This window comes from Micropterus salmoides, unplaced genomic scaffold (assembly GCF_014851395.1).
Source record: "Micropterus salmoides isolate LMB-PRFRI ecotype aquatic unplaced genomic scaffold, ASM1485139v1 Ms_hic_scaffold_8, whole genome shotgun sequence".
Lineage (NCBI taxonomy): Eukaryota > Metazoa > Chordata > Actinopteri > Centrarchiformes > Centrarchidae > Micropterus > Micropterus salmoides.
This window is the reverse complement of record NW_024044570.1, coordinates 4,811,705-4,824,557: the sequence shown is the minus strand read 5'-3', so window position 1 is coordinate 4,824,557 and position 12,853 is coordinate 4,811,705. Positions and strand designations below refer to the sequence as shown.

At 40.7% G+C, this 12,853-nt stretch overlaps 1 protein-coding gene across 1 annotated transcript in view; it reads left to right on the top strand.

The window, feature by feature from the left end:
• The window catches only part of cadps2 (Ca++-dependent secretion activator 2), a 244,423-nt gene that overhangs the window by 206,824 nt on the left and 24,746 nt on the right, over positions 1-12,853 (top strand). Inside the window, 3 exon segments of the mRNA XM_038705806.1 lie at positions 5,050-5,205; positions 5,661-5,808; positions 9,905-9,919. Coding sequence (XP_038561734.1) covers positions 5,050-5,205; positions 5,661-5,808; positions 9,905-9,919 — 319 coding nt within the window.

Below are 12,853 nucleotides of genomic sequence, written 5' to 3'. Positions count from 1 at the left end.
GGCAATGATCATCTGATAACAATTGGCTACATGAAACTATGCACTCGTATTTGTTCTACTGACGCATTGAAAACAGCATCAATTTAACTGTAATTTGTCCTCCTGTTCCACTTATTTATGAGAATGAATTGCACTGCGTGCAAGTATTAATTAAAATGATTCCGGATTCAACTGTACAACATATTTGACCGATTCTTTTGCAGAAACAGATATATTGGTTTGTGTTTATTATCGTAGATCTGATCTGATTTTGTGTGCGCTGCAAATGATCTTAAATGTTTATTTTTTTGCACACTTCAGGGAAAATCAATCAAACGGGTGTTTGTTTATTCAGATAGGCTTTAAGCATATAATACTCAGAGGTAATATTTAGATTTATTTTACACAATAGTAGGCCTGTTCATTTCAAACTGTTCAACTGTTCTGCCACGTGAGTCGCCGTTTCTCATTTCTCCAGTTTTGTGCGTACGCATGGTTCAGATTGCGTGGAGGACCGTACATTCTCCAGTCAAGTTTGTTTTTATAGATCACTTCCTTGGGAAGTGGCCTATGCACGTTTCCAGCCCTGTTTTGTACATGCACTCCATTTATAAATGAGGCCCCAGGTCAAGTGTTTTGGTTTTTGGGGGCCAGGTATGGGTAAAGAACTCTTGCCAAGACTGTCCTCCTGAATGCTCAGCAGTCACGTCACACCTCTGCTTCTGTTCGTCTGTCTGCATGTTTGTCAAAGAGTTTACATCACTAAAATCAAATACTATATCAAGAAACTTCTCTGGTCTGAACTCCTCTGATTCTTTTTGCTTTTTTACTCCCCTGCTTGAAGCTCAAGTTTTCACATTATATTTTAAAAGTACTTTATTTATAATCCACAATAATGCCGTTAAGTCCTGGTCTCCGACAATGAATCCTCGTCTGAATGAGCTAGGTTTGGCATCAGAGGGAGGTTTGTGGTTTCAAATTGTTTCCTTTACACTGTAGCTCCAGCAGGGCACCACATGCATGTGATCGTTCCTCAGAGACTCGTTGAAAATTTTGTATTGCTCCCTGTGTGACGCGAGTCATTGTGCTGTGCAGTATGCATGTCACGTTGTAAAGAATATCAGTGTCATAATAACACAACACCTCAATTTTCATTTACAGCTTGCAAGGAATAAATCTGCCTGACATCTTGTAAGTGGATAGATGAACTGTTTTCACATGTGTGAAAGCTTTAGCCAAAAAACCTGCACCTGCTCCTTTTCCCCTCCAAATTGTCTAGCTGTATCAAAACATGACAAAATATAGGGCTACCTGTTAGTTCACCTGGTAAAGCACGAGCACCATGTACAAGGTGCTCAGAGCCCTAACAGCAGACACCTGAGAACCTCAGGCTGGGTGTAGCTCACAGTGAAGCAGCAGTTCAGAAGACTTTGGTGTGGTGAGAAACATTAAAAATCTATTTTGCAGCATTTACTACAAACTAAGTAACTAACTAAGTAAACTGCAATACTCTGAATAGGAGGCAATGAAAGTATAGACATCTGTATTTTAAAAGAATGCTAAAACAATTAGCCTTTTTTAAATAAATATAAAACAGTTTTTGACTAAGGGATAAAATCAGTGTGAATTTGCCAGTTTTGGCCAAATGGCAAATTTTCAATCCCCACCCTGTACATTTTGCATTCACACTATGCTGGATTCAAGTGATTGCATGCAATGTTGTGTTTCCCCGTTTGGCCTCATGATGTTATCTCACTGTTAATATGAATAAACACAGACACGATAAAGGAAACATTTGTTTATATTAGTTTACTGACTCCGTAACATGATGGTGCAGGACCTGGTAATAAGATTTAGTGCGGAGTAGCAGTTTTGATGGCAGTAGCTCAGAAGATGAAGCAGCTTGAGCTCTGAATGGGACAATGATTGTGATACCATCCAGATAGAGGTCCCAAGAGAATTTAGGACTGATAATGGAATCTCATATAGTTACTGCTCAACCTGTTTCTATAAACGCGCAAGTAGTTTTTCGGGCCAATGAAAAGATGCAGTAGCCTATGTGTAATAGGCTTCTTCCTATGTGTAATACAGTATAAAGATGTGGCTACACCGAGAAATATAAATGCATTCTGAACATTTATATGTGATAGTAAAATGTCATAAATATATTGTATGTGTGTTTGGTACTGTTATTATTACATTATTAAAAGTTCACAAGCAGTATGATTTAAATATCTGGCTTAATCTGTATTATGGAAACGCCAGGTCGCTAAAGACCGGAGGTGTGCGGGAATGTTGGGGGAAAAAACACCCATGCATTGAAGTGCTATTTGTAGTCGGTCACAGTACCTCTCCAAGCTTCTTTCTATTCTCTCTGTGCTTAGGGGAGTACTTGTCTGTACTCCTGTGATTTTGTTCTCTGAATTGTACACCATGTCATTCAATAAAGGGTTGTTGAAGAGAGGAAAAAGACACACTGTGCTAGAGAAAAGGTGCTAATGTGACAGGTCCACACAGTTTATTCAAAAGGTGTATTTGCACCATTGACTCCTGGAAACCAAGTCTGTTCTGGAGCAGTTTATGCTCCGATAGAGGTGGGGGGGGGTAAATAAAATAAGATGGTGACACAAAGCTAATAAGCTACAATAGCTTCCTCGATTTTACACTCTCTGTTTCCTCAAAGGTCAGTACTGTCAAGGCAACTGTGTGACAAAGTTCACCAAAATTGAATCTGATTCAAAAATGTGTGTCTTGGATTTCCTTCACCCCCACAAACGAATCCTCTGATCATAGTGATTCTTTTGAAATGAATTGCTTTTGTTGCAAAATGGTGCCATTTTAAAGAGGGGAAGCATGTGTTGTGGGAAATATGCAATACAAGCAATACTTAAGAAAAGACATGTCACGCAGTTTAAGTCAGTTATCAAGCAAAAATCTCATTGATCTCTAGTTCAGGCTTCTCAAATGTGAGGATTTGCTGCTTTTCTCTGTTTTATATCATTGTAAACTTTGGGTTTTGGGCTGTTGGTCGGACATAACAAGACATTTGAAGACCCCTTGGACTTTGGAATGTATGATGGACATGTATCACTGTTTTCAGACATTTTATAGAATAACGTTTAAAATTGAGAGTAATAAGTGTTGAAAATAATGCTTAGTCGCAGTTGTACTGTTGATTCAGATGTGGCGTCAGTGAGAGATCGGAGGTTTGATCTGAATTCACCTGCTAAGTCCAGTTTATAGAAACATTTCTATATGTTTCCATCTGCCCATCAGTCTGTTTTAGAGCAAGTGAGTCTGCAGCAGAACTGGCAGCCACGTCGGGGCCACCGACGCTCGACCAGGAGGCTGGTCGAGGGTGTGTTTCTTAAAAAGGCTCCTCATGCCGACTCCCCCAGCCTTTCCCACAACACAGACCACACTGTTCCTCTACCTCACTTCACTTGGCCCTCCTCAATCCAATGAAAAAAGAGAGGAAAAAAAGCTGGCACTTCATTAGCAAGCACAGACGGGCGAGTGGGATCGTCCCGTTCCCCGGGGAGCGGGGCAGAGCGCGCTCAGAGAAGAGCACCACTAATTAGACATGAGGGGGATAGCCACCGAGTGTTTAATTGCACCGCAGACTCAGCCCAAAGCGTTTATTCCTGTGCGCCACTTGTTAAGGTAACAGTCTTTTAAAGGCGAAGTGAGAAAAGTGAGAGAGTGAGTGGTGCTTTTTTTAACCCCCCCTCCGTCACCCTCCCTCCCCTCCTTCATCCTCCCATGGCTGTCATTCTAGCCAGGCGCTGTACACTTGGATGTCGGTGGCGGCGAGCGTTGCCATGTGTTGCTGTGTAACCTGTGCGCAGGGGAGAAGGCGGGGAGATGTCCATCTGTCTCTGTTTCAGCCTGGTGCTGTGTTCACTGACTGAAGCCACACAGTTCTGCACCAAAACTACCAAAACCTGTTGAAGATAAACACTAAAACCTAAATACACTCATCTTCTACGAGTCTTTATTTTTCTCAGGTCAAGATACTGAGCACTTATGGTGTTTTCTTTTCACTAGTGGTTGAACAAAACACCAGTGAATAACCATACAAGTGAATCTACATGTTTGTTCACATTCAATTCAAATCAGTCCATTAATTTTTTGATTTACTTTCTTCCTTTGTTCCTTTTACTCAGGTAAAGCGTTAATTAATAGTTTGATATCCTGGACTTGATGTTAAACTGCTGAAAATGTTCATGACCCCTGATGACAGAAAATAAACCCTACAAAGCAAACATTAAAAACATGGAATGAAGTTATAAAAAATGACATTGAAAATCTTTGGAAATACTTTATTGTACGGGTTTGCAGTTCCCTAGTAACAGTATACATATTTCTATCAGGAAACATTCAAGTAAATCAGTTGGAAATTACAGACCCATATATTAAAAAAGCACTTCTAAATGTTTCTTTTCAACAGTAAACTCTGCAGCCTCAGGTGTTGGAGTGCTCTTGAACGCACTAAAATGGTCGCAGCTGTATTACAATCCAAAGGTCACTCGATTAAGACACCAAAACAGTCTTGGCTGTGATTGATTAATTTCTCTGCCACAGGTTTTAAGGCTTAATTTTCATAGAAATGTGCTGAAAACGATGATTGTCTGTCTAGGTGCTCAGACTCTGACCAGACCTTCTGGAACTGCCTCAGCTATTTAATGCAAGCAACCCTGCAAAAGGAAGCAATATATACTGTAATACTCCAAAAGTAACTTTATATCACCCATTCAAAGCCTAATCAGCATGTCATTTACAATGTCCTGTTCATAATCTACATCGCTCTACTACAACCTGGAAAGAAGGAAAGAAATCAATCAAAAAACTGATGGATGGTTTGGGAAATGCTCAGCAGAATGTTTCATGACTTCTCCTTTCAGAAAAAGAGTTAAGATCCTCTCACTTGCTGCAAATTACCAAAATAAGAGCTTAGTGGAACAAATGAGCATCATAGATCCTTGTAAGAAAACACATCAGGTCCATGTAAACGTTTGTGTTGTTGTATTTGTGACATTCAGTTAATAACCCTGTCCATCCTCCCTGCAGTAACGGCTCTGCCACCTCAGAGGATTTGTTCTGGAAGCTGGATGCTCTGCAGATGTTCGTGCTGGACCTCCACTGGCCGGAGCCTGAGTTCGCCAAACATCTGGAGCAGAGACTCAAACTGATGGCCAGCGACATGATGGAGGCCTGCGTCAAGAGGTCAGCCTGAGAGGTCGCCACCGCCGGATCAGGACCTCTGGGTTCACATCGGTCTAGATCCTTCTCACGCTTTCGCTTTATTTTTGTACCACGCACATGAATCACTTTTTTAATACTATGACGAAAGAATACCACCCAGCCATGCACGCAACTATCTCATCAGTAATCAGATTCTGAGTTAGCACTTCAAACGGCCAGTGTATGACCTCAACAAGCTTTAGGACAAATCTGAGCAAATACTTTTCTAACCTGAAGACCCTCAAAGCTCAACAAACTCTAAAAACAAACCTTCTTTTGTTAAATAATAATGGATACTTGCAATAATTGTGTTTCTCTTTTTTTAATACCACAGTTTTTTTTGGTGAAATAAAATCAACACTGTCAGTTTTAAATACATTCAGTTTCATTTTGGGCATCAACAATCATAAAAACCTTTTTTGTGTTTTGTCCCACAGAACAAAATCAGCATTTGATGCCAAAATGCAGAAAGCAAGTAAGTCAACGGACTTCCGGGTGCCGCTGTCTGTCTGTACCATGTTCAACGTGCTGATGGATGCCAAGAAACAGTGCTCCAAACTCTGCGTGCTGGACACCGGTCAGGAGGTAAGGCATGACATAAGTCACATGACTGCACCGCCTGACATCGGTGATGTGACATCACAGGGTTTACATTTTAGGGTACATCTCCAGCAGGATATTTCAAAATTAGATCTGACTGTCACTGCAGAAAATCTCCTGTCCAAACGTTTATTTAAACTTTTATTGAATCCTAAAATCTTTTCCTAAATCAAGCAAACAAACATGGTATTTCTGGCTTGTTTTCCTTTTGGCATCACTTATTTTTTCAGGTATTACCTCTTTTTTTAAGTTTGGATGTAGAGGCACTGGCTGACTTGAAAGGCACTGGTGCACCGGCTCAAATTCCCGTGAGCTGGAATGAGCTAGAAACATGAAACTAGGGGGAATAACTGAAATTGGTGTGCATGACCTGAAATATGAACCCAATCGGCCACATGGTGGCGCTGTAATTAAGGCTTCAAAATCCATTCTTTGAAAGGCCACGCCCCTCATGCCGTAAGTCCGATTGACTTGAAATTTCTCGTACTGGTCCAGCTCAATGTGCTCTACAGAAAAGCCTCAAGGACCATTAAGGTCCGCCTAGAAAGTTATTCTGCCATTTTTAATTTTTTGAAAATCACATTTTTGACATCTCCTCCTAGACCGTAGCTCCGATTGCCACCAAATTTTCAGTGAATCTTCATTGGATCAAGCTTATTAAAAGTTGTATAAAGCGTGTCGATATCTCAATTACTTTTCAAGATATGGACCAATAAACTTCAAAGGGGCGTGGCTCTGGACATAGATTAACACAAATCAGCAACCGTAGGGTCAATCATCACAAAACTCACAGGATATGTTCAGATAGGTGCGCCGGATATACCTGAACAGTTTGATGTACATACGTCCCTAGGGGGCGCTACAAGCACAAGAAAGGTGCTTAGCATTACACAAATTACATTATAAATCCCATATTCATTCTCCAATCATCACAAATCTTTCAGAATATGTCCTCATAAGTAAATGAAACATGCCTTGAAAGTTTTGTTCAAATTGAACACCCGGGGGCGCTGTAAATGCAAACAAGCTGCTATATATATGATATAACGCAAAGCATGCTACAAAATATATATGTTTGTCCAATCAACACAAAACTTGCAGGATAGGTCTACATAAGCACTTCACACATACTTTGTAAGTCTCATTCAAATTGACCACTAGGAGGCGCTACAAATGCATAATAATTGGATATGGAATTAAACAAATCAAGCAAGCTATAGATCAGAAAATGCTTGTCCATTCGTTACAAAACTTGCAGAATGTGTTTCGTAACAATATTGAACTATATGTGTGAAAGTTTTTTGATGGCGATATTGCGAAAAAAGGTATAAACCCGCGAATCGACGCTTGCAGCTATATTATTATTAAATCTGCCACAAAGGGATTTTAAAAATAATTTATGATAATGTTAGCAAAATGTCAAATCAAATTCCACAATTCCATCACAAATTAAATTTCAATAGTCATGTCACTAGTCTTGATATTAGTAAATAGTAAATGGTATAAAATTGTTGTTGTCAGACACTTGTATAACAATCTGAGCCTGTCAGTGGCAAAAGCAGGCACTTTAGTGGACGTACCTTGGCGGTGTGCAATTTCACACAAGGGCAGCCCGGTTGCAGCCCTGTTTCACTGCTGCCAACTGCAGCGCACTCGGTCAATACTGGACCAATTTCAAAAAGTGTTGTAGACACAAACACATGGGAAAATAGGGTCCCGGTTATAAAATACTGAAGTTACCCCCCTATGCAACGATGTAGGTGTCCCTGGTAATGGTTCTGATGTTGACTGTGAGGTATTCACATAACTTAATCAAGTCTTGACAGTGAACTAGATTTGTTTAAGTTCTGGTTTGGTTCTGGAAATGTAATAAAAACACCAATGTGCACATGATCGGGACACTGACTGTGTCTTTTTTTATATCCCACCGGCACATGTTTTGACTGTGCTCAAAGTATTTTTGAAGTTTGTAACATATAGCGTTCCTGCTGTAACTATGAGAGCAGAAACATGACCACTGACAGTCTTCTCATGTCCAACTTTAAATCCCTTTAATTGCGATTCCATTGAAACAGATTTTGGTCTAAAAGGTTGCGCTCAGGTCCTGATCCTGTCATCTTCCTGTCTAGTTTTAAAACACTACAATTCATTTCTAGAACTAATCTGAAACAAGAGGAGACGCTCAACTTGGAAGAGGAGGAATCATCTCCACATTGGCAGAATATTTTTCTTGTTTGTAGAAAAACGAGTCTTGGCTGTGTTTCAGACTAAATCACTTAAGATGGATGGATGATTGTATTTTTCAGTTTGCACCTCACATCTCACCATCAGAGACTCATTCCTCACAGAGTGAAAGTGTGTCAGCTTCTAAAACCCTCAGTCGTCTTTTATTTTCAGCCTCACACCGAACAGGTCAAGTCAAACTGTCAGATCAGCCACTAAAACACGACTCTTTCCCTGCAAACATCCCTCAGACGGGGAGTTCAGGTGTATTTGTGTTCACTTGAAACGACCAAGCGCTCGACATGAGCAGTTAAATGGATGACCGTGAAGCCTGTGTGAGGCGACAGCCTTGGCGTCGCTGAGAGCGAAACCCTTGGCCGCCGGCAGTCTTGACAGAGAGCTAAGCTCGCTGTTCTCTTAACCTTCAGCTTCCTCTCGTCTCCAGCTTTCGCCGAGCCGCCACCGCCGGCTCACAAACACCGTCCGTCCGTTCATTCCCGCTAACACGCACTGAATACCTGCCTGCAGAGAGAGACACACACAACAGCAGCTTTTTACACATCCTGACTGGTTCTAGTGTTAGATTTGAGTTAACATTTTGAAGATGTTGCACAAAGACAATTTCAGACACAAAAGCAAGACAAGAAAAGACTAAAGGGGGTGGGGTCACAGTACAACAAACTCAGTTAATCAAAATGTACCTTTAATGCTGGTAGATTTTCCATTTGCCTCATCATATAAAAAAGTTATTTTACTATAGTGCTGAAATTATTAGTTGAGTAATCGACTAGTTGACAGTCAAATTCAAATACAACAGAAATCAGATGGTCGAGGTTGAGCTAATGTTAACCAATTATATACTGTTGCTACTCCAACATGATGGAGACTCATCCTTCAATATCTCCCCCAATTTCCTTTCCCCTATCTAATTTAAGACAGTCGTATTTAGATGCATCACAAGACAAGACAACAAAAAAAACTTACAGCATCCAGACCATACATAGCTCAATTATTCACATGACACAACAGAGCTAATGATTGTAGAGAACCAACTGTGATATATTAACAGATTTAACATCTTGAATTGAGACAAACAAATCAGTACGTTTTGAGCATTTTGTATCCCTCCAGTCGAGAGGAACAAACTGATTTCATCCAAGTCCATCTGGGTTTCCAAACATAACAAACCTCTATTTGACATTGTGTCGCATTAAATGTTTAATTCAATTTGCCAGGCTGAAGTTCATTCAGACCCAAAAACTCCATTTGAATAACCTTGATGATAAAATGTTCAGTGTGTTTGAATTCTTCTCGGTAGTTTTCAAAAGGAGAAAAGCTTTTACAACTGGTCCGCTTTTTTTGCTGGTTTTACATGTTTTTACAGCCGACAGTGGGAGATAAATTAGGACCCACAGAGACTGAATACCATAACGGTGTTTGGTTTGATAGTGTTGCCAATTCTAACAATTATTCTTTCTTATTCAATGTCACAAAAAATATGTCTGTGTCTGTCTGTCGCACAACATGACTTAAGATGAAACATTTGACTCAAGGTCAAAACTATAATGGAAACTGATATAGAAAGTTGTAAAAACCGCAGAAAAACTTAAACAAGGGGAAATCTTATTAAAGATAATTCATGGTTACTTCTGTGGATATATAAGAAAAAGAATCAGTCTTGAGTTATATTTACATAACCCTGGTATTACAGCTTTTTCTTTAACATTTCAATAAAAACATTTAAAACTGTTTTTAATGTCACTGATGTGTTTTAAAATTTGATTAGCTGACTGTCTGTCCTCTTGTCTCCCCTGTCCCTCATGCCCATGTGTTCTGCACGTCATTGTTTAAATCCCAGATTGACAAACAATGGGTAAGTCCCTCCTTCGCCTCACCGCCTTTTTCCCTCTCTCAATTCTCCACACAAGCTACACCTAAAAACATGTTTACTTGTTTTGAAAACACACACACACATTTCATGTAGCTAAAATATCTCAATTCATCAATTAATCAAACATTTTGAGCCTTTAGTGTGTTAGTGAGTGAGAGAATATTACACAGGAGATGGTTTTAGTTTCCTTCAAACCTTTTTATGTAAACGTTGAGCCTTTTTCAACGACAGTGGTGTCCGCTCGTGTTTCTGGAGAGCTCCAGCACTGTATGTTTTTCAACTTTCTTCACTTTGGCCACACCTGAATCGCTCCTGATTTGCTGAGCACACCTGATCCACCTTCCAGCTCCAGATATTTTCCAGATTATTTGAAAGGGCCTCTGGGTTGGTTAAGAAAGACCTTCTCAGACCTTATGAGCTTCTTCTTCTTTGCTTCTTTTCTTCTTCTGGGTTAAGAATTGTTGGAGGCTATAGTGGATTCGTGAGCACAAATTTCAACCAGCTGTTAAAGGGGCTATACATGTGGTTTTTATCCGCCACTAGCAGTGAGTTTTTCAGATTGCAACCTGGTTTGTGCTCGTACACATGCTCAAACGCATGAGTGAGCATAATCGGACACAAAGACCAAAAAAGGTGGACAATCTGTGCACCTGAGTAATCTAAAGTGATTATGAAGCAAACAGCAGCAGATTCGTGCTAACGTTAGCTGGCTGCCCGTGCCTGCATCGCTATAGGCTAGTTTAAACAAATCGCTCCACATTTGCTTTTTACCGTTACATAATTTCCTTCAGGCTAAAATCAACACTATGACACAATGGTACAGAGGTTAGTAATGTGGCTCGGGTTCAATTCAATTTTATTTATATAGCGCCAAATCACAACAACAGTTATCTCACAGCGCTTTTCATAAAAGAGCAGGTCTAGACCGTACTCTGTGATGATATTTACAGAAGCCCAACAGTTCCCACCAAGAGCAGCACTAGGCGACAGAGGCAAGGAAAAACTTCCTTTTAAGAGGCAGAAACCTCGAGCAGAACCAGGGCTCAGGTGGGCGGCCATCTGCCTCGACCGGTTGGGGTGAGAGAGAGAGAGAGAGAGAGAGAGGCAGCCTACACAATATACACACAGAGGTACAGACAGTGAAAGTAATGTTGCTATAAACTAAATGAAAAATGGTACAGATATGTATAATAGTGTTAATGGTAACCATCGTAATGTTAATGATTATAATAACAATAAGACTAGCAACAATAGTCGTTGCAGCAGAGGGTGTCGAGCAGGAACACGGGGGCAGCAGGTGACCCGCAACCACAGATCCAGACTCCACAGCTCCAGAGCCAGAAACACCTGCAGGAAGTGATAGGAGGAGAGAGGAGAGGACGAGAAAGCACAAGACTACCAGAAAGGGGAGAAGTTGTGTTAGTAACATGCAATAATGGGATGAGGTTGCATACAGAGGGAGAGAAAGTAGAGGAGAGAGGAGCTCAGTGCATCATGGGAAATCCCCCGGCAGTCTAGGCCTATAGGCAGCATAACTAAGGGATGGTTCAGGACTCACCTGAGCCAGCCCTAACTATAAGCTTTATCAAAGAGGAAAGTCTTAAGCCTACTCTTAAATGTGGAGATGGTGTCTGCCTCCTGAACCCAAACTGGAACCTGGTTCCACAGGAGAGGAGCTTGATAGCTGAACGCTCTGGCTCCTAGTCTACTTTTGGAGACTCTAGGAACCACAAGTAACCCTGCATTCTGGGAGCGCAGTACTCTGGTGGGGTAGTAAGGTACTATGAGCTCTTTAAGATAAGATGGTGCCTGACCATTAAGAGCTTTGTAGGTAAGAAGAATGATTTTAAATTCTATTCTGGATTTTACTGGAAGCCAATGCAGAGAAGCTAAAACAGGAGAAATATGATCTCTTTTCCTGGTTCCTGTCAGAACACGTGCTGCAGCATTCTGGATCAGCTGAAGAGTCTTAATGGACTTTTTCGAGCAGCCTGATAATAAGGAATTGCAGTAATCCTGCCTAGAAGTAACAAATGCATGGACTAGTTTTTCTGCATCATTTTTAGACAGGATGTTCCTGATTTTCACAATATTACGTAGGTGAAAAAAGGCGGTCCTTGAAATTTGCTTAATGTGAGACTTAAACGACATGTCCTGATCAAAGATAACTCCAAGATTCCTCACAGTGGTGCTGGAGGCCAGGGCGATGCCATCCAGGGAAACTATATCTTTAGATAATGCATCACGGAGGTGCTTAGGTTAGCTGGTGAAGTAATGTGAAAAGCCACACAACTGTGTTGTGCACCGGATAACGTTAGCAGCTGGTCGGCAAGCTAACGTTATCTAACTTGAGCCAACTAAAGTACAAAATTACAATAAATTTCACATGCTTTGCAGTAATGTTAGTTTACCTGTCCAATAGGATGACAGCCAACTCTGTGTCGGTTTCAAAACAAAGCCGAGGTCTCTCCATGACTCAAGCCTTTCCGATGTTGACTGTGTTTTCACCCAAAGGGCTCCAGCACATAAAACTTTGTTGTCGGTTTTTATCCTAACGTGGAGTTTGTGTTGTTCTGGGAGCCAGGGTTTTTTTGTTTTGCTTTGTTTCAGCACATGGCCGTATCTGATGCCTCAGCGACAAACTCTGCTGCCACTCTCCCTTTTTGGCATTCGTTTTTAGGGAGAGCAGTGTCCATATTTTTATTGTGTACATATGTGGGGAGCAAGCGAGCAGACAGCCTATGAAAAATCTGCACTTGAGAATTTAATCCAGATGAAAAACTCCTCTGCTGAATTAATTAATACTGTTTTGATATCCCCCTCATTTAAAGAGGTCATTTAAATAGTGTTGGAGACTTCATGTTGAAAATGTGACCCGGTTCAGAATCTAAAACACCTCACAGAGCTGAAGTAGCA